The sequence below is a fragment of the Triturus cristatus genome, chromosome 12, assembly GCF_964204655.1.
Source record: "Triturus cristatus chromosome 12, aTriCri1.1, whole genome shotgun sequence".
NCBI classification, from domain to species: domain Eukaryota; kingdom Metazoa; phylum Chordata; class Amphibia; order Caudata; family Salamandridae; genus Triturus; species Triturus cristatus.
Genome location: NC_140595.1, coordinates 609,155,126 through 609,182,427, shown reverse-complemented (window position 1 = coordinate 609,182,427; position 27,302 = coordinate 609,155,126). Strand labels below are relative to the sequence as shown.

The 27,302-nt window shown below is 46.3% G+C and overlaps 1 protein-coding gene across 5 annotated transcripts in view; it reads left to right on the top strand.

Moving 5' to 3' along the window:
• Window positions 1-27,302, top strand: part of DEF8 (differentially expressed in FDCP 8 homolog) — a 192,817-nt gene that overhangs the window by 124,898 nt on the left and 40,617 nt on the right. For 3 of the 5 annotated variants that reach the window (XM_085639800.1, XM_085639799.1, XM_085639801.1), the window contains exons 10-11: window positions 5,562-5,642; window positions 15,842-15,982. In XM_085639800.1, the coding sequence (XP_085495926.1) occupies window positions 5,562-5,642; window positions 15,842-15,982 (222 nt within the window). The remainder of the gene's footprint in view (window positions 1-5,561; window positions 5,643-15,841; window positions 15,983-27,302) is intronic. The other 2 variants (XM_085639802.1, XM_085639803.1) reach the window with 1 other exon arrangement.

Here is a 27,302-nt window from a genome sequence, read left to right as displayed (position 1 = left end):
AAAGGAAGATGAGGTAAAGGTGAAGAGGGGATATATAATAGACAAACTGGTGAGTGTCACAAGGAAATACTGACCAAAAGAAAACAAGGGGTCCAGTCTCTCATTCTATCTTCTCCTTGGTCTTTTTCAAAACCTCCCATCTCCACATTTGCACTTTGCTGACTGCTGTTACCCACAGCATCTTTGCCTGTAAGCTTGTTTCACCCAAAAATAAAATAGCTGAAATAATTAAATAACGTCCTTCCTTCCCTGCACATACTTTTCCAGAACATACTTTCACAAAATATACTTTCCGGGAGTAATATACTAGCTTAGCCCAAGTTAGGAGTGCCCAATGTAGGCCCATGAGGGTTGGATTCATAGCATATTTGAGGGATAATCACAAAATGAATTCCATTAAGAATGTATTTAAGTATATTTTATATCGAAATACCGAAAATTAGACATGCGTTCAGTGTCTTGGGTTTATGTTGGACACCCATGCTGAGATTGGTAGGAAACAACTTGGAGTAGTCGCATTTTCAATTCGGATATATTACTGCACAGATTTCTAAAGGAGCCTTAGGCCCTGCACATCTCTCAATGGCACCTTTTGATGAAATGACTCAAGTTTTACTGATGTCATGTGGTCTTCTTTAGTGGTGAGCAGGAGGCTCGATATAGCTCTGGTCCAGGTAACAGTAGAAGGTGAGTGAGCCAACAAGCCACTGCTGCACACTGCGTTCTTCTGGCGAACTCTTATTTCACCCCCAGTTTCTTCTCCCCGCTACAGGGGATTAAAAAAGCATGGGCCATCTTCATGCTTCAACATCGACATTGGCAGTCAGACATGGAGCTCACTCCAGTAGCAGGAAAGGATGAGTAGGTACTCCTTTTATTAACCTGTGTCTGGCCTCTTTAAATACTGCCGAGGCGAATTGCACCTTTTATCTGCAGGAAGCCATATTTGGTCTATTATTTATTCGACCCACAAGGCACTGAAGCAGAGGTGCTGTTTAATAATTCTGCTGTTTTTTTTTAATAGTTTGCAGCTCTTTAGGGACTCGACTTACTACGTACATATTAACATATGTAACCGGCAAGCATAGGCGAATACAAATATACCATGCAATAGTTGACAGTGGAACCCTGTAGAAGCTAGCAACTAACCTGCTATCCCCAAATTGTATTGATGAAGGGAAGTACCCCAAATCCGTGTGCACACAGTGTAAGCACCCACTGTCACAGTGCAGTCCTCAACTGGACTTAACAAAGTTGAACAAAAACAGAGCAATTGGTGCACCACCTTTTGAACAATGTCATAAAATTCCAAAGTCTGTGTCCAAAATTGTTCTTCAAGTCCTCATTACAATTTGATTTGAACATATCATAAACCGTGTTGAGTAGACCAGCCAACGCGTTTCGTCCAAAACAATGGACTTCTTCAGGGCATATGCGAGGTAATCTTAACATATGGCGTCATTATAACCATGGAAAGCCTTTCCTGACCGCATACCGGAAGAAGACCACACCGTATTCCCATTTTAGCAGATATCATGGTTCTGAACTTTTGATTTTATCTACTTTGGCCCACCTTAGTTGTATGTGACCAGGCGGCTCACTGTAATTAGATGCACTGTGGAAGTCCGGCATTTGTTACCAGGACATAGCTACTTACATTCTTTTTATACCATATACAGAGTGATCCATTTGTCCGGTCTACAGCTATATGACCATAAGCTGAATATTTATAATTGCCACGGGTAATGGAGCTTTTTTCTGTGACGAGTGCAATGATGCCATATGTTAAGATGACCTCACATATGCCCTGAAGAAGTCCATTGTTTTGGACGAAACGCATTGGCTGGTCTACTCAACACAGTTTATGATATGTTCAAATCAAATTGTAATTAAATAACAAGCATTGGCATAGCCAATAGGTCTCGCTTTTGGGACCTTATAAGTATTTAGTTATGCAGCACAATATCCTTGGTGCAGCAACATTAACTGTTGCATGGTTAAACACTTAGAAGGTCCCAAAGGCGAGACCTATTGGCTATGCCAATGCTTGTTTTCTCTGCTTTCTTTGTCTCCCAAGTCGAGATTCATACGTTTGACGTCACCATTATCAATGTAAAAGGATCTCCAAGCAGGCCTTGGGGCAGCATGCCCATATGACATGAATGTATTGACAGTGTGTCAGTCACTGAAAAGACCTCCCCGGATCTTTAGCGGCTCAGGTTGTGCTTTTCCGGAGCGCACATGGAGCGGGCAGGGCGTTTTGTATTTCAGTTCAAAATAAACTTAACACAGAAAGATGATGCCGTCAAACCCACAGACAGGCGGTGTGTCTTTCTTACCACTACATCCATGCTGTGCGCCTTTATCGGAAGTGAAGTGCAGCTCTCGGTTTTGGTAAATTATTTTTGAGTCCTATCGGCTATGTTATCCTAAGTTTGAACATTTATTGTTTAACCTAAATTCCATTTCTTCAACTCAAACTCACCGAATTGAAGGAAATAGTTGGTTCATGCACTTCCAGGGTAATTTGACAAATCCTCGAGCAAGAAATTCTAGCAGCAACCTGAAAGGTTTACTGATGGGAAGCAGATGGAATAAACACCCCCGACCTCTAGACCCAGCTGACACATCCTGCAAACAAGAAGGGGATTATAGGGAAAGTGGGGCACACAAGGGGGGAGCCAGCCTAATACTGAGGAAACGCAACAACAACATCATGTTCTAACTTAAATATTTTTGACGCATAAACTGCTATCAGTAGCAAAACAAGTAACGCCAGTCTAAATTGTGAAGAAACAAAGGAAATGAAAGGTGGTCGGAAAGGGGTAATTCTTTTCAAAGCCCTGACAGAAAGGACCTCGCCATACGAAGAGACATGCCGTTACGGAGTCTATGAGAGGCGAAGTAAAGACCAGGCCGCACCCCGACGTGTGTTCTTCGGAAGAATTTGATGGAGACATCGCTTGCCTGGCAGCGAAGGAAAAACTGCTCCATGAGAGGCCCCAAACAAACGGAGCATCAAGGGGAGAAAGTTAAAGCAATTTGTGGTGTGTCACCGGAAATGGTGGACGCGACCACAGGAATGGGTGGTAAAGAGCTGTACACAAGCGTGCGAAAAGGAGGTGAAAAATGCAGCAGAACAATGCTAAGGCATCAGAGGCACAAGTGTTTCAACATCAAATGCCAATTCGCATAAACTGTAAAATGAAGTTCTTATATTAGCAAATGAAAGTATACTTATCTTGACTGCGAGCAGAAAAAAAGAAGACTTCTTGCAGTCAAGTTGGGTACAATAGTTGTTACTGATTACTGATTGGTACTCAATTTTTTTGTTCCCATTGGCCTTTTGTTCCTTGGCCTCATGGAACATGTAGTTTTCTAGCTGTCTTAGCTGCTGCTATTCATTAAAGCAAGTTTAGAGAGCATAACATGAGCCTCCGGTCTTCCCATAAAATTAATGTTACGATCCTGCAAAATGGCCATACACTGCTGTAAATAACTTTGACCAGTTAATAGGTCAGGGAGGCAAACTAGAAGAATCCACAAATAAAAATAAAACAAGCATTGGTGGCGCCGCGAAAGTGAAAGTAATCGCGGCTGTAAGAATGCCACGAGATGGCGCCTATGCTCGGCACCGTGAAAGTAATCGCGGCTGTAAGGGTGCCCGCGAGATGGCGCCTGTGCTCGTAAGCGTGACAGCAAGCTCTGGGCCACCACCAAATGTGTGTGGTAGCATTTTTTGAAGCCCGTTTACAAAAAGTCTCGCCAGACCAGCGCATGCGCTGGCTCAGGCGAGACCTAAAAAGGAGGACTTGAAGAACAATTTTGGACACAGACTTTGTAATTTTGTGACATTGTTCAAAAGGTTTGTGCACTAATTGCTCTGTTTTTGCGAATACAAATGTACATAAACATTTCCCACCATCTCAAAATGGATAGAGCCATCTGGGAGGCATGAGGTATTTGCCACAGTTACAAAGCCCTTTGTTGCACTGCCTGGCAGTGAAGACCGGAAACGTTAAAGGATCACCTCTTGTAAAAAATAAATAGGGGAATGTCTTGATTTCTTAAATGCCTAACCCTGGTATACTGCCTAAAGGGAGTTACTATCACACTTGAAGGGCTATGCTTTTTATGTTTTTTACAAGAGTTGCACACAATTGGAAGGGCTATTGGGCTATATCAAGAGCTAGAGCCAGCCACAGAGATAGCCACTCTACCACAGTAGGTCAACGTCAGCCAAAGATTTTTTCTTTTTTTCTTTCTATGGACGAACTAGCAGTGCAAATGATCAGGCCAGAGGGGCAGATATTTAAGCTTCAGCCACTCCTCATATTAAATCTGAAGTTTCTTTATAAAGCTTCTGGATGCTACATTTATACCAAACAGCCAAGAACTAGAAATGTTATATTTCGTTCAGTGCTTTATTTTGATCATGCTGAAAAATCATAAAGGTACTATTGTGCAGGGATCTGGAAGCACAACAAGGCTCGGGAATGGATACGATTCTGCGAATACCTCCTGTAACCGCAACAGTACTGAGGACAGCATCACTATAGAGCTTGGCATCCATTAGTGGTCAGATGGGTATCATGTCCTAAAACAGGGGTCGTTTCGAGTTCCTCTGAAGCCATCAAATCCCTGACTGGATTTTTGGAAAGTATGTAAAAGCCTTCTTCATTTTCAGGGACCCATGCTCCGATTTTGTTAACATCCTATCCAGCCGGCGGGACCCCTCTTCTACATGTATGCATTCTGGTAGTGTGGTTTTCGGAGGAGCTCATCTCTGGTTCTCAGAGTGGAGCAGGGCTCAATCAAAATCAGTTCTTTGGTTCTCAAACTATCTGTTGTGCTACTTTTATGCGGCCTATGGCGGTACTGGGAATGAAGATACACTCCCCCGGGGTTCCCTGCCTCTAGGCCCTCGGTAAGGCAGCATTTTTTTGGTTTACAACCACCTTTTGGCTGATGTAGCCCATCGGTTGTTAACGGGGCAACTTGACGCTGGTCAGAGCCCCTTCGATTGCCCATCGGATAACCCTGCAGTGGAGTCCACAAGAGAATAGTAGTAACTTCAGGATCTGGATGGGTCCAGCATCTCAGTCATTAGAACCTAACATCCTCTTCTCCTCTGCCCTACTTATTGTAGGACTAAACCTTCACCTGAAGTCCATCATAAGCACCACCTCTGCCTGGGCTGTTAACTCTTTTACTGAGCCACAAGCTGCTTTATTTTCACCTTCTTCCTTCAATTTCACGCCACCCCGAAAAATCTAAGCTAAAAATGCTCTAGGTAAGAAACGTAATAAGAGTGCTTCACTGTGCTATCAAAACTCACAATCTGTTTTTTATAGCGACAGGACCAATGCTTGTCACTTTTTACTAAGCACTTATAAAAATTGAATGCTACCCAAACTACAGTTTATATTGTGTACATTTGTGCCTGGAGCGATAGCTTCTGGGTTCATCTTTGTCTCATCCAATATAGAATAAGATAGCTTAATTTGTAGTCTTGTTTAGGATTAAATGTTGAGTAGAGATGCTTATTTTTGTTTTTCCAGAAACTGCGGCAGGATATTCTGCTGATGAAGCCATATTTCATCACCTGCAAAGAGGCCATGGAAGCACGGCTGCTGCTGCAGGTATGGACTGAACATGCACACACCTCTGGGAGGAGGTTGAGAAAGGATGTGCACGTGACATATTTAGCTTCATTCGTGTGCCAGAAAGGGGTGTATTGTGGGGAGTGAAAGAAAGCTGTTTAATGGGTTTCTCCATTTGCATATAGCAAAGCGTGAATTATCCACAGTAGAATTGATTTGAAGCCCACATTATTTGTCTACGGAAGATCAGAGCTGAAGAAGTGATGTGACCTCAAAGTAAATGGTTTCTTTGAATGTGTTGTTCAACAGTATATTGCAAATGGAGCGTTCATTACGTTCCAGACACATGTCGCACAGCAACGAAAGTAGAAGAAACCAATTTCCTTCAATATTCCATCTATTTCATCCTTATTTCAACCATGATTTATTCCACAAGTTCATCGCACCTTATTTCATTTTTCATATAAAGACTGCGTACATTCCATATTTTTCTAATACTGAGGAAATGCCTATCCATGCCTTTTCCATAACATGTGGGATTACGCTGTCCCAGGCAGCCTCCTTTAAAATTACCCAATGCATTTCGGGCTTCAATACAGCCCTTCCTCATGGGTAGCTGCAAAGTTGAAAACAAACATCGGTGTGACGTGTATTTAACAGTGATCGTCCACTCAACATATTCACACCTCTTATGTCAAATCCAATCCATATAGAACTTTTTGACATGTTTTATGATACCACTCTTATTATAGCTCACTATGTGTAAAAATCAACATAATCATAATTACGTCATCGATAACGTGCTCCCCGGCTTTCCCAAACATAAAAACCTAATTATGAACATAGCAAAACCTTGACAAAAAAATTAAAAAATAGTTGCTAAACAAAAAATCCATCCACCTCTTTCGTTTAAACGCAGTGTTTTATGAATGGCATTATATCTGAATTTTTCAAATTTGTAACCGTAGTGTAACTGTCTCACTTGCACTCTATAGCGCTGCAAACCACCTCAAGTGATGTGTTCACTGTGCCCCTCTTGTTACTTGTGTCGCGACACATGTAAAATAGTTTACAGTGGGACAGGTGTAGTTCAGGGATGCCTGTAAGTAAAGTATGTTCGAGGCATATGAGCTGCAGATTATACACTGTGCATAGCTCGCCATCTGGTGTTGGGCCCGGATGTTTGCAGTTTTTTTTTCCTCTTGGAAAGTCTTCGGAAGTCACGAGTTCGGTGACTCCTCCCTTGGTTCGTATTGCGCATGGGCTTCGGCTCCATCCTCAGATTGTTTTTTTCCGTCATCGGGCTCGGATGTAATACTTCGCGCTCCGGTTCAGAACTTTCCAGTTCAACCGATCGACACAAAATCCTCGCTCATCGAGATCCTTCAGATAATAAATCATCTTAATCACCTTTTCTTCGGCACTTCTTCGATTCCGGTCGTCAATGGCGGCCTTCGGGCCTATTCCGGCTCCGGTCTCGGCTGATGGAAAGAACTCCTTTCAAGAAGTGCCCTCGATGTGGGTCCAAGTTTCCCCACACCGATCTCCACGAGGTGTGCAACCTCTGCCTCTCCCCTGAACACGAGGCTCGAGACTGTCCCGCCTGCAAGTCTTTTCGCTCCAAAAAGACCATTCGAGATCGACGGGCTAGACGCAACATGGCGCACTCCTCAACCTCCGCTCCAGTCGACATCTTCGGGGACGACGTCGAAGCTCCGGGACAGCAGAACATCGGACAGGAGGACGACTACCTCGTCAGTGCTTCCGAGGCCGACGACTCAGATTTGGAGGACATCACCCCGGCGCAGAGGGTCGTGAGTACAATACCCCCTCCCACACCCACGCCGACACCCAAAAAGGCTTCGGTCACACCTTCGCCTTCGGGCCTAGGCAAGACCAAGGACACTGCTTCTCACACCCCGCCTTCGGGCCCGGTAAAGAAGCCTATTAAGCCTTCCGGCAGCTCGGGCTCGAGCCAGCCTACCATCGGTACCGAAAAACACCCTTCTGCACCAAAGAAAAGATCGGCCTCCATCTCCACACCGAACCCAGTACCAAAGCCTTCGGTTTCAAAGCCTACCCTGCCGGTGCTGACCAAACATCACAAGGCCCTCGACTCCGACACTCCCGTGCCGAAGCCTTCTTCGGCGCCGACCAAAAAATCGGAGGTCCCAAAGAAGCATGGCTTGGACAAGCCTAAAAAGCCGTCGGCCCCGAAAACTTCGGCGCCGACCGAACAACCAGTGTCGCAAGAACTTTTTACACTGGATCCTCTCCAAAAGACACTCACCAAGGATCCAAAAACTGGACATTTGACATTGTCTACAAAAAAGAGACACTTGGATAAACCAGCTCCACCTCCACCTCCAAAGAGGAAAGACACTGCTACCTCCCCTTTCAGAGTGCCTTCCCCTCCTCCTCCACCTCCTCCACCCTCCCCACCTCTACCCTCTCCACCCCCGCCTCATCGTTCCCCAACCTTGTCTCCTGTCCCAGACGACTTAGGAGACCCATTTTATGATCCAGCAGATGTGCCACAGGATCCCACCCCTACTGGATCTCCAGACCCATGGGACGATTATAATAATCCGGACATCCCAGATGTCCCACAGGATGATCTTTACCCATCTAGGCCATCCCCACCTGAAGATTCCTTGGGTTTTCACCACCTATTACAAAGGGCGGCACACTACCACGGGGTGGAGTTACACACTGACCCGGTGGAGGAGGATTTTCTCCTAGACACCTTTGAAGACGCACATAGGTCTACTGCCATCCTACCTATGTTAAAAGGGGTGATTAAACATGCACCGGAAGTCTTCCCACAGACCCTTCATATATTAAAGGTCCTGCACCATTGGATTCCCTAGTGGTATCCACAGCTAGGAAACGCTCCAATTCTCAGGCGTCAGGCAAAGCACCACCACCTGACAAAGAGTCCAAGCTCCTAGACGCGTCAGGGAAGCGCACTGCGTCGCAAGCCGCCAACATATGGCGTATCGCCAACACGCAAACGCTATTGGCCAGATACGACAGGGCACATTACGATGAGTTAGAGACCATCATGCACCATCTCCCTGAAAAATATAAGAACAGGGCCAATGAATTGATCCAAGAGGGAAAAATAATAACTAATACCTCTATTCGCTGTGCCCTAGATGCAGCAGATACAGCCTCCAGGGCCATAAACACCAGTGTCCTTCTACCTCGCCATGCCTGGCTCAGAGTTTCAGGTTTTAAACCTGAGGTACAAGCCTCTATATTAAATCACCCATTCGACCAAGATCATCTGTTTGGCCCAAAAGTTGTTGAAGCCCTCGAAAAGATGAAAAAAGATACTGACACGGCGAAATCCATGGGAGCCCTACAGTCACGCACTCCTAGGCGCTCCTTCCGCCGCTCTTCCTTTCGAGGCACGGGCAGAGGCTACTCCTCGGATAGTGCATCCACGTCCTACAAATCCCCTCCTCAATCTACCTTCACAAAGGGTTATCAAAGAGGCGGATACAGAGGCAATAATAATAAGGGCAGAGGCAAAACAAATACCGCTCGCTCTGCCACACCTACTACCCAATGACTTTCCCCCGCTCCCTCCAGACCATTCCACTCCTGTCGGGGGAAGAATACAACATTTCCTTCACGTCTGGGAGACAATCACCTCAGACAAATGAGTGACACAAATTATTCAGTCAGGATATTGCTTAGAACTAACATCTGCCCCCCCAAACATTCCACCCAGGCACCGCCCTATGTCTCAAGAACATACTGCACTGCTAAAACAGGAGGTGACCTCCCTCCTGCAAAAAGGAGCCATAGAGCAGGTCCCCATAAATCAGCAAAATTTAGGGGTCTACTCCCTGTACTTTCTGATTCCAAAGACAGACAAGACTCTACGACCTATCCTGGATCTCAGACCTCTAAACTCTTACATACACTCAGACCATTTTCACATGGTAACCCTTCAACAGGTTCTCCCACTTCCCTCCCAGAACGATTTTCTCACCACTCTGGACTTGAAAGACGCATACTTTCATATTCCAGTACACCAGTCTCACAGAAAGTACCTCCGATTTGTGGTGGACGGGCAACACTACCAGTTCAAGGTGCTCCCGTTCGGGGTAACAACAGCACCAAGGGTATTCACCAAGTGCCTAGCAGTAGTGGCTGCACACCTCAGAAGACAGCACATTCACGTCTTCCCGTATCTGGACGATTGGCTAATAAAAGCCACGTCCTACGAACAATGTGTGCATCATACCGCCGCTACAGTCCAACTACTCCACCAGCTAGGGTTCACGGTGAACCATCAAAAATCCCACCTGGTACCATCACACACAAAACAATACCTCGGTGCCACCATAGACACCTCAAAAGCCATAGCCTATACCAATCCTGCCAGGATTGCAAAGATACAGGCTCTGCGCCAAAAATTCATATCCCAACACTCTCTCCCAGCAAGAGTGTTTATGCAACTGATAGGGATGATGGCCTCTTGCATCTTCATAGTGCCCCATGCAAGACTCCAGATGCGTCCGTTCCAAGAGTGCTTAGCGCGCCAGTGGAACCAGGCCCAGGGACACCTGGCAGATCTGGTGTTGGTAGACGGTCGCACCCATCGCTCTCTGCAGTCGTGGAACACCACAAACCTTTCCAGAGGTCGACCGTTCCTGGACCCGGTCCCACAGATAATCCTCACAACAGACGCATCGCTCTCCGGCTGGGGAGCTCATCTGTTACATCTCACAGCACAGGGCACATGGACGCCACAACAAAAGTTACTCCACATCAACCATCTGGAGTTACTAGCAATCTTCCTCGCCCTAAAATCCTTCCAGACGCAGATTTCAGGCAAGGCAGTCCTCATTCGCACAGACAACATGACTGCCATGTACTACATTCAAAAGCAGGGGGGCACACACTCTCCACAGCTCTCTCAGCTAGCACAGAGCATGTGGAGATGGGCAATTCCACAAAAAATCTTTCTCCTGGCCCAACACGTCCCAGGAGTCCAAAACACCGTGGCAGATCTGCTCAGCAGACAGACGCTGCAGATCCACGAGTGGGAACTTCACCCACAAGTTCTTCACCCGTTCTTTCAGAAGTGGGGGCATCCACACATAGATCTATTCGCCACCCATGAAAACAAAAAATGCCCAAGCTTCGCCGCCAGATATCCACACCCATTGTCCAAAGGCAATGCGATATGGATGAACTGGTCAAACAAATTTGCATACGCTTTTCCACCTCTCCCACTAATTCCATTAGTGGTGCGAAAGCTACAACAGCATTCCCTAACACTGATCCTAGTAGCTCCAACATGGGCCAGACAACCGTGGTACACCACACTGCTGGAACTCTCAGTAGTACCACACCAAAAGCTACACCTCTCACCATGCCTCCTAACCCAGAACCATGGAGAGATCCGGCACCCGGACCCAGCTCAGCTCAACCTTGCGATCTGGCTCCTGAGGTCCTAGAATTTGTATACCTTAACCTTCCCCCTGATTGCATGAACATTATCAGGGAAGCTAGACGCCCTACTACTAGGGCATGCTATGCGGCAAAGTGGAAAAGATTTGTTGTTTACTGCCACAACAACACAATCAATCCTTTAAATGTGTCCATACAGCACATCATATGTTATTTACTCCACCTACAAAGGTGTAACCTAGCATATACTTCCATTAGGTTACATCTCGCTGCCATTGCTGCTTACTTACAGAACAGGCAGCACCTATCACTCTTCAGAGTGCCTGCCATCAAGGCCTTCATGGAAGGCCTCAAAAGAGTAATTCCACCCAGAGTACCACCCTCACCGGTCTAGAATTTGAATATAGTTCTCACACGGTTAATGGGACCCCCTTTCGAACCATTACATAAATGTGAGCTCCAATTTCTCACATGGAAAACAGCTTTTCTAGTGGCCATCACTTCCCTCAGAAGGGTTAGTGAAATACAAGCACTCACTATACAGGAACCTTTTCTCCAAATGCATCAGAACAAGGTTGTACTCCGCACCAACCTAAAGTTTCTACCCAAAGTCATTTCTCCATTCCATTTAAACCTGTCGGTAGAATTACCAGTCTTTTTCTCACAACCTCAAACTGTTGCGGAAAGAGCGTTACACACACTGGATGTAAAAAGGGCTTTACTTTACTACATCCAACGCACACAACCTTTCAGGAAAACCAAACAGCTATTTGTCTCCTTCTCTCCACCACATAAGGGCAACCCTATTTCTAAATCAGGCATAGCGAGGTGGATTGTAAAATGCATACAGATTTGCTACCACAAAGCAAAACGAACGCTATTGGTTCCCCCTAAAGCCCATTCTACAAGAAAGTTAGGGGCTTCTATGGCTTTTCTAGGAAACATACCACTAGATGACATATGCAAAGCAGCCACATGGTCAACACCGCACACTTTCACAAAACATTACTGTGTAGATGTGCAAACCAAGCAACAAGCTACTGTGGGCCAGGCTGTACTCAAAACACTGTTCCAAACTACTGCAACGGATACCGGTGGTCGCCGCTAGGGTTGGGTACTGCTATATAATCTATGCACAGTGTATAATCTGCAGCTCATATGCCTCGAACGGAATATGCTACTTACCAGTATGCATCTGTTCTTGGCATGTAAAGCTGCAGATCTATACACGCCCACCCGCCTCCCCGGCTACCTGTATCCGTTCCAGTCTTACCTTATTTAGATACAACACACATGGGTTTCTTTACTGTTACCACTACGCTCCATCTTTCCCTGCTGGCGAAAAACAATCTGAGGATGGAGCCGAAGCCCATGCGCAATACGAACCAAGGGAGGAGTCACCGAACTCATGACTTCCAAAGACTTTCCAAGAGGAAAAACAAACTGCAAACATCCGGGCCCAACACCAGATGGCGAGCTATGCACAGTGTATAGATCTGCAGCTCTACATGCCAAGAACAGATGCATACTGGTAAGTAGCATATTCCTTCCTTAAGCAGGTATTCTCAAGACCAGGGATTGCATCGCCATTTTGGAGTCTGATGCCACTCAAAAGGGTTTACCCCTATTTTAGAGTTTTAGTTTACACTGAGCACTTTGTTATTGCATTTATGTGTTTGAAGTTTCAGATTTTGCACATTTGCTGATCTTAAGTTTTCTTTCTAGTGCATTGAGAGAATATAGCCACAGTTGGATTGGGAGCGTGCTGTGAGGTGGGGAGAGAAGTAGGATATAAGTCTGGAGGATTTAGATTAGCGAGTGAAAAGATACCCTGATGCAATTTCTTCTTGTATTTGGCCTAAAAGGACAATATCCTCTGGGGATGTGACGTTTAGGTGTAGCCACTTATCATCAGCTTAGGGATAGCATATGTTTGACTGTGCAGTGTGGTCACTGGAGTCAAGTAGAAATTAAAGAGAGTTGGTGCTATAACTAAGCTTTATGGGACTTCCTGGCCTAGGGGTGGAGAGCCAGAACGATTAATGCTAAGTTTATTTGTTGGGATAGATTTTCTGGGTATGACGAAAACCGCTTGTGGACCACATATTAATCCACAGGGTATGTTCAGTAGAGTGTTATAGATGACCTTGTAAAAGGATGACAGGTCAGAGACGATGAGTAGGCCTTTGCAGTGTGAATGAGGACCAGTTGATCTAACAAAAAAGATGAGGTTTTAATAGAGACCGGTTAAAACTTTTCAAAGGAACATTCCAATCTAACTGCTGCAGGGAGGAGATTCCTAGCCTGATTCTCAGCGTTACATAAATATCTTCCAATCACAGTAACCCAGTAAAGGACCAGAGCAGTAAAACATACTCCGCTTACTCTCTGCAGATCTGCAGGCTTTGTGGCAATTTGAGAGGGGATAGAGGCCCAGATACATTGATAGATATCCTGACCAGCAGCCAGGGTCTCACAATAGTGAGAGATTCCGGGTTGGAGCAATGACTGCCAACTTTGCTTGCAAGGTTAGCGACCAGTAACCTGACAATTCTGCCTGGTCTCACCTTCAAGGACAGAGCATTCCAGCTGCTCGAATGGGGCGTTGGAGGTGCCCTTGTACAGGAACAACGCCGATGTTAGGTCAAAAGATTGTGAAAGAGTCCAGTTCGATAACTTGAAGCCGCTCTGAGGTAAGTGACTGTACCTGAATTGGAAGGTGCCATCGAAACTCAACAAAGTTGGTTCAGAAGGAAGCCTTCTAGCACCACAAAGTATCAGGCACTGGAGGGAGCCAAGTACTATTGCAGAAGAAACATACAAAAAAAGACTTACAAACACCATGAAGAGACAATGTCTTCAAGAGGTCACCACTGAGACATTGATTGGATACCTAACATGTTTGGGTGACGGGTTGTGACTGGGCCCAAGGAAAGAAACCCAAGATGCAAGACCACTATCCTTGAAGCATACTCCTTTTTAGGTCGAGCATTCGAGACCTCTTGTATATACTTTAGTATATACTTATAAGTGTATGTACTTTGTGGGCTCTGGAGATCAGCCCTAGGACTTGTCTGCTTCTGCTTAGGGACTTTTTTTCTGTTCAACTGCCTCCGTTTAAAACGCCCAGTAGAGGTCAGTAAAATGCCAGAATTGCTTTCTGCTGAGGGACCTTCTTTTTTTAATTTATCTGGCAACTGCCTCTATTTAAATTTCTTGATAGAAAACGACCAGCAAAGGTCAGTAAAATACCAGAATCACTTTAGCATTCTCTAGATTCCAGTCCATAGAAATTGTCTTCCACAAGCACCCATAGACAATAATATTTTTTTCAAACCTTGTATTTACAGTGATATGACCACCCACGGCCCTGATTTTATATTAAAACAGCTTTGGACTATACCATTTCCAGCTGAAAGACAATATTTCTCTCTGTGTGTTCCCATAACCGCCGTATCACGCAGTTTGTTGCTTACTTTCCCTCCATATTAAAGAACAGTAGATGTTTCAGCACCCAGGCAAATGTGCTGCATAGCTAAAAACATAGAAGGTCTCAAAGGCGAGGCCGATTGCATTGCAAATGCTTGTTACAGTTCTGCTGCTACTGACCTGATCGGCCAAAGCTCCAGGTGCAAAAGTGTGAACACATTGGCTGAGCTGGGGCAGAACCAACCATCCTCTCTGCTTGGTGGGCTGGGCTGAGTGCATACCACTGAAATGGCATGCCCTCTCTTGACAGTGACACTGCAGGCCACCCTGACTCTAATGAGCCACACAAACTTTCACTGGAGACAGGTACTGTGGCATTTAACCTAGACAGGAGGGGATAGAATGTAATGAAACTATTGGAATTAGCAAATGAAAGTAAAACTAAATTTGAGCTACAGGAGATACACATTGTACCCCAGAGATTCGCCACCTTCAGGGCAACCGGCCAATGTACCTTTACTCTCAGTGACCACCATGGGTACTGTTGTTCTTGGTACCTGTAAGAATTTCCTTTAGACAGTTATGGCAGTAATTTTTTAGTTGTGTGAATAGCAATAAAGTACTTTTCTTTTGTAAAGAGCAAAGTACTGGCTGGACATTGATTTGTTTGCTTATGTTTGATGCTTATTGTAGCCCCACACTAAGGGTCCGATTTAAATACTGGTGAACGCCCCGTTGTTCCGCCAGAGCGATGGCCATCGCCCTGGTGAAGGGACCGCCTGCCGGATTTATAAATGGCCGCCAAGCTGACGGTGATTTATAAAACATTGGCAGGAACCACCATCACGGCGGTACTTGTCAAGGCTCTTTACAATTTGGTGGAGGGCTCCGTCAGCATGTTGGAACTGTGCACTAAACTGTTCTTTATGTTTTATTTCAAAATGAAAATCCCAAAACGTGACGTGCATTGAAATCTTCTTTTTTTTTTTTTTTTTAAATTGAGGGGGGAGATGGAGAAAAATTAATGTGAAAAATTCCAAAACAGTATAGAAATATTAATGGGGTAGGTGCTTCTTTGACAATATCACCTAAACCCAGCCAAACTCACTGTTGCACTCTTCATGTCTTACCAATGTTTAAAGCTGGGTTCACAGAGTTATGGTGTTCTGGCTTGCTTGGATTGTAAATATGTTTTCATTTGAAGTCACGAGTTGTGGCATACATTAAAAATGCAAGTAGAACATTAATGTTTACTTGCATTGGTGGTGCCGCCTCCTGAACAGAAAGAAGCTTCACAATGCCACATTTGCTTACTTTCATGTCCAAACATGTTTCCTTTTCTAGCCCATAAGTTGATGGTGTTGTTTCTCATTTTCAAGTTGCAGGACCGCCAGCACTTTGTGGAGAACGATGAGATGTATTCCCTGCAGGATTTAATTGATATCAGCAGTGGCCGTCTCAGTTGCTCCCTGACAGAAATCCACACCACCTTTGCCAAACACATTAAACTGGACTGTGAGGTTAGGCCAATTTTATTATAATGAGGACTTCTTTGCCTGGCTCCATCTTGATGTGGTATCAATTGCTGTTCTTTTACGTTTGAATTGAAGAGCTCTCTCCTGCCTGTACAACGTAAGCTACTAAATGTGTATAAATTCTACTCCTGCTACCATAGGGTTTATGAATATATATATATTCACATTCTTTACTGTCCGCTCGGGTTGCTGCTGGTGCAGGCGTAGAAGGCAGACATGCCTCCTAAAACCTTTACATCCAAAGCAAAATATCACTGCACTCCAAGAGCTCAATGTACAATATATTTAGGAGACATTACAGCAAACAAACCACTGTTTTTCACGCTCAGAAAGACCTCATAGGTCGTAAGACATAAGTTTGTTTGCTGTAATGTGTAATCGCACTCCACCAATGCCTCGCCGTGTGTGTGTATATATATATATATATTCACTGAAAAAACCATAGGTTTCACACATGTTATAGTTAGCGGAAATTTTACTGATAAAAAACCAATGAAATTCCCCCGTTATAGTTAGTGCAGGAAACTATAACTCACGCGACCGCAATCCTCTGCTGATGCTAATACTGTATTTAGACACTTATTTGCCCATGTCTTCTTCCATAAATTTTTAGCTATACATACATTACAAATATTTTTTTTTCATAAAGACACATATGTCATCAGCAGAAGATTGCGGTCGCGTGAGTTATAGTTTCCTGCACTAACTATAACGGGGGAATTTCATTGGTTTTTTATCAGTAAAATTTCCGCTAACTATAACATGTGTGAAACCTATAGTTTTTTCAGTGAATTTGCAAGGTTTTTTAAATGCTAATTCCTAACTATAACGTGTGTGAAACCTATGGTTTTTTCAGTGAATTTGTACGGTTTTTTAAATAAGTTACTTTACGCCATTCGTGGCGTGCGCGCCCACTTAACGCAGTTCGTTCCGTGGGCGCACGGTAAGCACGCGCTGCGCTTTGCGCACCGCGCGCCCACTTTACGCAGTTAGTGCTGTGCACGCACAGTGGGCACGCGGTGCGCTACGCGCACCGCGTGCCCACGTTACGCTAGATGGGCCATGTACGCACGATGCGCTTCGCGCACCGTGCGCACATGGAGGACATATTATGCGCTTCCTTGTGATAGGTAATCTGTTGAAATTTTTTTGGGAAATGCTGTGCTCTTATATGCCATGCACAAATGGTGGCCTTCGGCCACCATTTGCACGCGGGGTGGAGAGAGTGGGTTGTTTTTTTTTTAAATAATTTTTTACCGTACGCGTACGGTAAGCGTACGGTAAGCGTAATCGGCGAAATTTTCGAAAAATAAAAAATTACCGTTTTTTGCCTTGGGGGATCTTTGAAGACTCAACTAACATGGTTATGTGCATGGGCGCTGTCTAAACAGCCCCTTTATATGTTTTTGGCATTTGTTTATCAGCTCCCCCCTCAGAGTGCGAGAGAGAAAATGGCGGCCGCCGCTTCCTGGTTTCGACCGATTCGAATGTTTACTAAGATCTAAGGGCCAATCAGAATCGCGCTCGCGCACGCCACCGTACGCGTACGGTAAGCGCACCGTAAGCGCACCGTAAGCTGGCTCAGATATATATATATTGATTTAAAGGCTATTTTCTCAGAATCTACTGAACAGATTTACACCAAACCTACAAAAGGCACTTCCTTGACCTGAGGACTACCTCTCTGCCAAATTTCAAGTAATTCTGTTCAGCCGTTCGGGCTGTAGCTGCGTTTTGGGACCCCCCTTTTATCTCAGCCCCCGCTTGACGAATCCCCCCGAGACTTTCAGGGTAGGAGCGGAGCGGAGCGCCCCACCTATTTTGAAAAATTCGCAAGGATTCGTCGACCGGCGCAAAAGTTATTCAAAATAGAATGTTGCGGATTTCCTATGGAAACGTGGTCCTAACTATAACTACCTACTGGCGACCGCCAGTAGGATATATATATATATATATATATATATATATATATATATATATATATATATATATATATATATATATATATATATATATATATATATTCCACGAAACTTTGTAGACCTACTGCCCCCATTTCATTCTTGGAGTCATGAAAGTATTGCAGCGTTTCGTCAAGAAAACAATTGGGTGGGGGTCCCAAAACAGTCTTGAAATTCAATGCATTTTCCATAGACTTGTGTATTTCGCTTAGTGCAAAACCGTTAGTTGGTTTTTGACAAAAATCGGAACGATTATATATTATGGTGTGCCGAAGATTCTTTGGGTACAGCAAGTAAGTAGGGTAAGTATTTGATATGTTTTATGTGTTTTTTTTTTTTATCTGAATCTGTGGCCGCGGTACATAGCAATGACAAGTCATTCGCTGATGGCTGCCTTTACAAAAGTTAAACGTTACAACAAACAAATGATGGACGGAATGCTGACAATGCAAACATTCTCCCCCAGTCAAGAGATCTGGGTTAAATCCATCGTTCTTTTGCCCACTACACCACCCCAGTTTAGACATGGCCATATGCAAATCAGTCTTGACCCTGTGCCTCATGGGAACAGTCCAGCCCGAACTGCCAAGCCATGTCTTCCCTGGACCGGAATCAAGCATCCTAGGACCGGTTTCTGGCTATCAGCCGTCATCAGCCAGGATAGCTTGACTCCAGTGGCGTAGTGAGCACGGGTCCCACGTCTGGGAATACCCATCCCACTTAGGGCGAAAAGCGTTACAACAAACAAATGATGGACGGAATGCTGACAATGCAAACATTCTCCCCCAGTCAAGAGATCTGGGTTAAATCCATCGTTCTTTTGCCAGACAGAGGAGCATTTAATCTTGAATATCAAAAAATTATAAGTTAGAATAGTGAAGACTGATGAAACAAGGGCACAATCCTGTACCGAGTTTTCAACAGAAAGGAAAAAAGAAGATCAAGAAATTAGAGGAAAATACAAAGTAATAACAACCCCTGTTACCTTCCACCCCATTTTCCTTTAACTAACGAGCCTTCCCCTCCATTTAGCTCCAACAAGGAACGCGGACAGCCTTTGCAGCTGCCGCCTGAACACTGCACTAGACGCGCTTCGCCATCCAATTCTCGAAGCACGCGTGTCGCTACAACCACCTATTGCGGTAAGCATTCTTAATTTTCTCGTCGAGTAACCCTGGGCAGGCCCTTCACAGAAGCAACTCCTGACACGGGCATCGTGTTCAGTGCATCATCTGCCGCTGTCCATCCGCATATTCTGCCTTTTTGATTTAAATTTTCCCGCCCCATTTAGCCCCTGATGTACCACGGACAGCCTATCTAGCTGCCGCCCTGACACCGCATCAGACGAGCTCCCGTTTCCATTGTTTTAAAAGCGTGTCCCCCCTAACTACCAAATTGGTAAGCATGACCTCCTCGTTTGACTGTCTCTTGACCGGTCACCGACCCAGGCACCTCCTAATATGTGACCTATTTACAGATTCAATACCGAGGCTGAACTATCCACGGACAGCCATTTAGTCCTCGATGTACCACAGACAGCCTATCTAGCTGCTGCCCAGACACCGCACCAGACGCGCTCCCGCATTTAAGCGTGTCCCCCCCTAACTACCAAATTGGTACGCATGACCTCCTCGTTTGACTGTCTCTTAACCGGTCACCGACCTAGGCACCTCCTAATACGTGACTTATTTACAGATCCAACACCGAGGCTGAACTATCCCGCCGCCTCGTTGGACGTCCGCCCTCCCACCAGAGCGAAACTCACTCCCGTGAAGTCGTAAATACTTCCAACCAGCAATTGTTGTCATACCTTGACACAATTCACACTCCAATACCCCCTTTCGGTAATCATCACCTTCATTCTTAAACATCCAGGCTATGCAATTTGCACGTCTCTATCCAGTCACCACCACCATTTTCCTTTGCCGCGCACTCCATCACAGCACGACCGCAGCTTCGCACACCAATTGCCGCATCGACGCATGAACCTTCCTTCATCATTCCAAAGGTTTTATTGAATAATGAACTCACAAGTCTTGCCCAACACCAGGCACTCCTTTAAGCAACTGATACTTGCGGAACAACCTCCAGCATGATATCATCCATCACGAAATCTTCGTGCTGATACTCCATCACTGCCATATACACCACTAAATTATGGCATCGTCACTTATTTCTTCCATCACCATCTGTCGCATGCGGCACTACTCCTGAGCACACATTTGCCGTTTGACTGTTGTCTTTTTTTGAGTACTATCATACCTAATGCTGATTTTATGTATTTTATTCTCCCCTTCTTTCCTTCATTTAACGTCCACAGGCTTTACAAATCAAACCAGGCATTCTTTTGAAATATCCTATAGTCCTGATGATGATCCCATTATACTAGGAGCTAGGGATCGAAACGTCTTGTTATAATAGTTCCACACTGTACCGAATATGTAAATGTATTGTGGATACTATTTGGTAGAGCTTACTTAAAGTTGATTAATGTATTGTAAGCCCCCATGACCGCTCCAAAGCCTTTTTGCATGTTATTACTTTGTATTTTCCTCTAATTTCTTGATCTTCTTTTTTCCTTTCTGTTGAAAACTCGGTACAGGATTGTGCCCTTGTTTCATCAGTCTTCACTATTCTAACTTATAATTTTTTGATATTCAAGATTAAATGCTCCTCTGTCCGGCTGGACACAGGAGGAACTCACATAGGTCTCATTGAAGTCTATGTAGAATTAGTTTTCCTAACCAAGATTACGCTAGGGACTATTGTTAACAAAAATACGAATTCACCCGTGGTCCTTAGCTACCTTTACCGGGTTCCCTTGTTACTTACACTGTGACTGAAAAAAGGGTGCAGAGCAGCATGTTAATTACAAAAAAAACGATCTATTTAAAATAAAACGCTGTTGCCCATACAGTGCTACAAAAATATACAGAAATGTACAAATAATCATGGTAACCTTACAAAAGAATTTTGTGGTACCGAGGTTGTATCGTGCAACTCTCTATTCATATATAAAGAAACGTATAAATATTTTGCAAAACCTATTACCCCTTCAGTAAAGTGTTAATAGGAACGGCAAAAACACTAAACCATTTCCCTATATCCAAAAGCATAATGCAGAACACGGGAAAAGGCTACCTAAAACCAACATGCATGCTTTCAGCTTTTGTATAAGCAGTTATTACCCAATCTGTTAATGATTTGGCATGACTATGTACCGTGGTAGTACAGTGAAATACAACAATATTTTGCAAACATATCACGTAAACTGATCTCACAACCTTTAAATAAATGATGAGTTATAAAACAGTTAGACGACTTACCTGCACTACCCAAAATAAGCATCTGTGCACCATAATATCCAATCCAGCCAAGTTTTCACCAAATCCGAATGGCGAATTTCGCAATGCACACCTTGAAATATATTCAGCAATATGCATTGATTTTAACCACCTTTTGGCAGCCCCCCCCCCCCCCAACATTTACAGGTTATAGTATATATTTTGGCAAAAAAACATTTCCATCTTTGCACACACTTTAACGCTACATTTCTTGTAATTTCCACATTCCACTGTCTGTTTAGTTTATGCCACTGCACTGTACCGAATTTACAGGAATGCTACTCCACTTTCAACACTACAATATTCACAACTACATTCTACGCTACTCCACTTTACTTCACTCCACTCTACTCAACTAGACTGCACACCTTTGCAATGTACTCAACTTATACTCTACGCTATTGTTCTGTTCACCACTGTATTCTATTACACTTTCGTGTATGCCAGTTTACTGGATGCCCTTAAACTGTAGTGCTCGCAATCCAACACTATTCCACTGTACCCTACTCTAAGTTAGGCTATTCCACTACATGCTATCCCAGTATGGATCGCTTGATGGTACACTATTCTTGGTTGTCTACTTTGTGCTATGTACTTTTGTTATGGTAATTGTGTTTTGCTGTACTTAAACATGCTTTGCATTCTACCGCCTTCTAGTGTTGTGAGCAGACATTTGCAAGTTTTTTCTTCAAAGAAGTCTTCAATCTCGAGGGGGGGCGCTAGGTGGCGCACATCCAAGATGGCCGCACACCTGTGAGGCTCGGGACGCTTGGCGAACACATCCGCAATTTATCCTCCTCTGCGCTGCTGCGGCGTGGTATACGACGCAGTCTAATTGATCCCTGATTGCTCCGCTATCAACTGGCCAAAAAATTGCGGATCCCGGGACTGCCTGGCCCTGGTTACGTGGAGGTCTCGGCGACGGGGATCCCTCTGGGTCTGCCTTCTGGAGCCGGCTCTGGCTGTGGTGACTACGAGAGGGTCGCGGCTTACCACGAGGAGGTAGGCCTCACTTCCAACGTCGGGCCTGTGTCACGGCCCGGTGGATCCCTGCCCCTGCCGCTGCTTAGAGGGACGCCGCTGCTCTCCCCCGCATTTGGACATCTGCCATTACCTCGAAAGTTGGGGCGCTGGTGACCTGGGACGAGCCTTTAAAAAAACAGAAGAGCAACCAAAAAGAAGAAAAAACAAAAACACCCGCCATCCTACAAATCTACGGGCGGACCGGCGCAGAGGGGGGCCTCTACCTGTGCTGCGATTCCGTGGCCCTGTCTCGGGCCTCCACGGTGGGGACCTGCCGCGGCTCTACACGCTGGAGCGCCGTTGCCCTGTGGCGCGCTTTCTCTCCCGCCATACCTGACTGAGAGCTTGTGCCGGGAGGCCCCCCTCCATGCTGCTGGACTTGTGCTGTGCCCCACGGCCCTGCTCCGGACCCCCGGTGAATGCTGCTGCGCCTGGGACTGCCGATTTGCTGCTAGCTAGCGGCGGCGTGTAACCGCTTTCTACATTGGAGGGTCTGGCGGAACGGTAAGCGGTGGTGTGTCCCACTCCCCTGCTGTGCGCGACTTGACTTGTGGCTTTGCCATTCCTGCCGCTGCCGGTCCCTCTGCCGCGACGCCCTCTGCCTGCTGTGCTGCGGACCTTGGATGCTAGCTATCGTGTCTCCTGTGGCCTGCGTGGCTGCGGGCCCCTTCGCGCTGGGTTGGTTCCCTGTGATTTGCTGGTGGGGATTTTGCGGCTGCTGGCCCCCGTGGTGCTTCTCGACTGTCGCCTTGCATTGGAGCTGGGATCTTCGAGGCGCTCCGGCTGACCCTGGGGGACGCGCTGTTGTCACCTACCTGAGCTCTGCCTGTGCCTTCTCTCCTGCGGTGCTCCTCGGCGGTGCCAGTCACTCTTCCGTGGCCTCGTTCTCTACCTAACCATCTGTTGCTGATCCCCTGGCCGGTCCTGCTGGAGAGGGGAGCCTGCATTGACGTGGGATTAACTGCTGTGGTGCTTGCGGACATCTCCTTGTCTCCTTGCCGAATCAGACTTGTTTCCGCGTCCTGCGGTTGGCCCGCTTAACGGATTGGTCACCTCATCGCCTGGGGCGCCCTGTTTGCTCCCTGGGCGCTGTGGGGCTGTGGGAAACCCGATGGACGCCAGCCTTGCTTGAACTTCAAGGCCAAAAAAGCGGCGACGAGATCCACTTCCGCTGGGGCAGAATCTGACGCTATGGATCATGCGCAACCTCCGCCATCCTCAGAGGATGATGTTAAAACACTACGCCTCGCTGTTCAGCACAGCCTGTCGGATTTGTCGGGTAACATGGATACCATGAACACAAGGCTTGACTTCTTGGTGCATAAGGTCGACAAGCATGATGGGCAGTTAAAAGAGGCAGAAAGACGCATATCAGAGAATGAAGATGTCACTACCCGGATTCAATCTCAGGTTGCTCAGATGGATAAACTTCTCAAGGTCATTGCGGCCAAGAATGAGGACATCGAAGCTAGAAGTCGCCGCAACAACGTCCGCATTCTAGGCATTCCCAAGAGCACCAATACTGGGCGCATGGAGGTGTACGTCGAGCGTCTTCTGAAGAGCTCCTTTGGCGAAGCCTCTTTTTCGCAGCACATGGTGGTTGAACGTGCGCATCGCTCCCTGTCCCCGCGTCCCTCCCCCCTCCCCCCCCCCCCCTCCGGGGGATGCTCCTCGCCCCATCATCGCACGCCTTCTGAACTACCGAGACCGCGATGTGGCATTGCAGAAGGCACGTGAATTGAAACCGCTGCAGTTTGAAGGTAATGCGTTCACAATCTATCCAGACTTCACCTTGACAGTGCAGGAGGCGCGCCGGAGATTCCTCACTGTTAAGCAAAAGCTTCGGAATGCTCAGATTGAATATGCTCTCTTATACCCTGCACGGCTTAGGATCACGCACAATGGGAAGCAGGTTTTTTGCACCAACCCACAGCAGGCCGAAGACTTTCTGGAAACTATCTCGAGACGCTCTCCTCGGCGAGGCGGTTCATCCAGATCTTCGGCTCCTGCGCTTGGTTAAATATGTGGTGGATTGCTTATCATTTGTGCAGCTCAGCATTATCTAATATGTCTTCACTGCACGATGGGCCACTGTTAATAACCACGATATCGTTCTGGTGACGTTCACCTGTTTATTAGATTGGCACGCAGCGGCCCGCTGCCCCTGAACAGACATATGACTGGTTCAGCGTCCTAGGTCACATCTCTCTTGACTGAAGCCCAGCCGATCTGTTTGCATTGATGGCCGCGAGCTGTGTTGAGGAACAAATGGCCGCTTCGCCAAGCACCCTTCCTGCTAAGTGCCGCTCGTTCCCGCCATGGGGTGACACCCAGTGGCTGTGAAGTAGCTAGAGCTCGGCACGGAAAGGGAGTACTGCCCCCTGGCGGCCCCTATGGGAGTTCCCCTATGTTGTTGGCTATTTCTTTGTGTTGTTATTAGTCACGCACAGCCATCTTTCTGGTGGCTGCAGTTAGTTGCAGTAGATTGCAGGCCACTGTTTATCATTTTGGGTGGGCTATGCTATGCCGGCACGGTTGGGGTGCCGTGTGGGTGGGGGTGGGTAGGGCGACAATGTTTCCCTGTAAGGGGGGTTTATTTCAATGTAATATTGCAGGCAGGAAGGTATGGGTTGGAAATTGCCTTACTTGTTTTCATGTTTGTGGGACACATACGGCTGCACAGGCTCTGGTATGCATAACGGGTCGCGTGTTGCATTGGTTCTTACGGCTTTATTGCATTTCACTGACACGCCCGCATAGATGACGTCACATGACCCACCATACCTTAAACTGCTTACGTGGAACGTCAGGGGACTTCATGACCCTCGTAAGCGCCGACAGATATTAGCATACCTTGACAGGCATCACATACACATTGCCATGCTCCAGGAAACCCACATGGACCCTCGACACCCTCCCTTTTTTGGTACCAAATGGGCCTCTACCTGCGTCTACTCGTCCTACTCAACATATTCCCGGGGTTCGCTAATTCTCATTAAAAAAAAACACACCGTTCATTGTGGGGGGAACATATAGTGATTCCGCCGGCCGAAGTTGTATACTCTGGGGCACTCTGGCTACGCAGTCTGTCACGCTTGTTTGCAGTTATTGTCCTAACACAGACGATCCAGGCTATTTCACTGCCCTTTGGGGGCAAATACTAAAAATAGGCTCCACGCATGTCTTATGGGGTGGGGATTTCAATACTGCACTATGCCCTTCCATGGATCGTTCTAATCCTCTTCCTCATCACTATACCAAAACTCGAAAGACTCTAGCGGGGTTATTCGACGATCATGGGCTCGTCGATGCGTGGCGATATGTACACCCTGCAGCTAGGGAAGGCACCTTCTATACGGCGGGTCATTCTACATGGTCGCGACTGGACTACTGGGTATGCTCCCGCGGTGTCACGCCATGGATACGCAGTGTCACTCATTTGGCCCGTACGCTCTCTGACCATGCACCGGTGTACCTCGAACTGCTACCCCCTAACGCTATTGTCACCCTCTGCTGCTGGAGACTCATCCCCGAGGTGCTTCTCGATGCGGTGTTTCATGCTGAGCTCGGGGAGGAGATCGCCGATTTCCTGGACAGAAACAAGGGGACTGTCGATGATATGGGTATATTCTGGGAAGCCTTCAAGGTCACGGTCAGGGGCATTTGTATATCCAAAAGTTTTGGCGTACTTCGCGACATTAGGAATAGATGACGTGATCTGGAAATGGAGATCAGGCGACTGGAGATTAATATGTGGGAGGCTAATTCTACCACTCAGCGGGCTACCCTTCGCGAAAAGCTCACCGACTATATTAATACAGCGACTCAGGAGGTGAAGTTTCGAGGTAAATACTTTACCGCCCGTAGGTATGGGGAGGGGGAAAGGCCCGGGCGGTCTTTGGCGAATACCATCAGGCGACCTAGGTTCTCTAACTATGTGCTTGATGTGGTGGATGGTGATGGAAACAGATACAGAGACAGTCTCAGTATACTTAATGTCTTTGTTAAATATTATCAAGGCTTGTACAGCTCACAGCGCTCCTCGCCCCCAGATTTTACCCCGTACTTGCAAGATATAGCTCTTGGCTGGCTGGGGGATTCTCAGCGGGAGTTCCTGGCGGCACCCTTCGAGGACGATGAAATACGTGAGGCCATAATGCAGACAGCGTCGGGAAAGGCCCCGGGCTCAGACGGACTTCCCATTGATTTTTACAAAGCGTATATAGATCAATTACTTGATGTACTGAAGGAGGTTTTCCTCGAGGCCCAGAAGGCGCAGACTCTGCCCGCAACGATGAGAGAAACATTGATCACGTCCTTGCTCAAACCCGGCAAGCCGGCAGATAAATGCGACTCATATAGGCCGCTATCTCTTATTAATAAAGACACCAAAATCTTGGCTAAATTACTGGCCAACCGTCTCCGTCTCCTGATGGATAAGCTGGTGTTACCAGACCAGTCTGGTTTTATCCCGGGAAGAGCTACATCCCATAATCTCAGAACGCTGTTCTCCATTCTACAGGCTGTCGACCCTAGACTACCCCTGGCAGCGGTGTTCCTGGAGGCCTCCAGGGCCTTTGACTCTGTGAAATGGGATTACCTCTTTACTATCTTGCAGAATATGGGCCTGCCTGTAGGTTTCGTTGCATGGATTTGTCTATTATACACTGCCCCCACTGCTAGGGTCTTAGTTAATGGTCATACCTCCTCCTTTTCTCTATCACGTGGTAAACGGCAGGGGTGTCCGCTGCCTCCTCTTCTATTCACCTTGATCATGGAAACCCTAGCAGCGAAAATTCGACAACACTATAACCATATGGGCCTTCTGTGCTTGCTGCGACCGATCCTCATCTCGCTGTATGCGGATGATGTCACGTTATATGTTAAAGACCCGCAGCACAATCTTAATCCCCTCTTGCGGGAATTCATCAAATTCGATGGTTACTCCGGTATTCACATAAATTGGACCAAGTCATT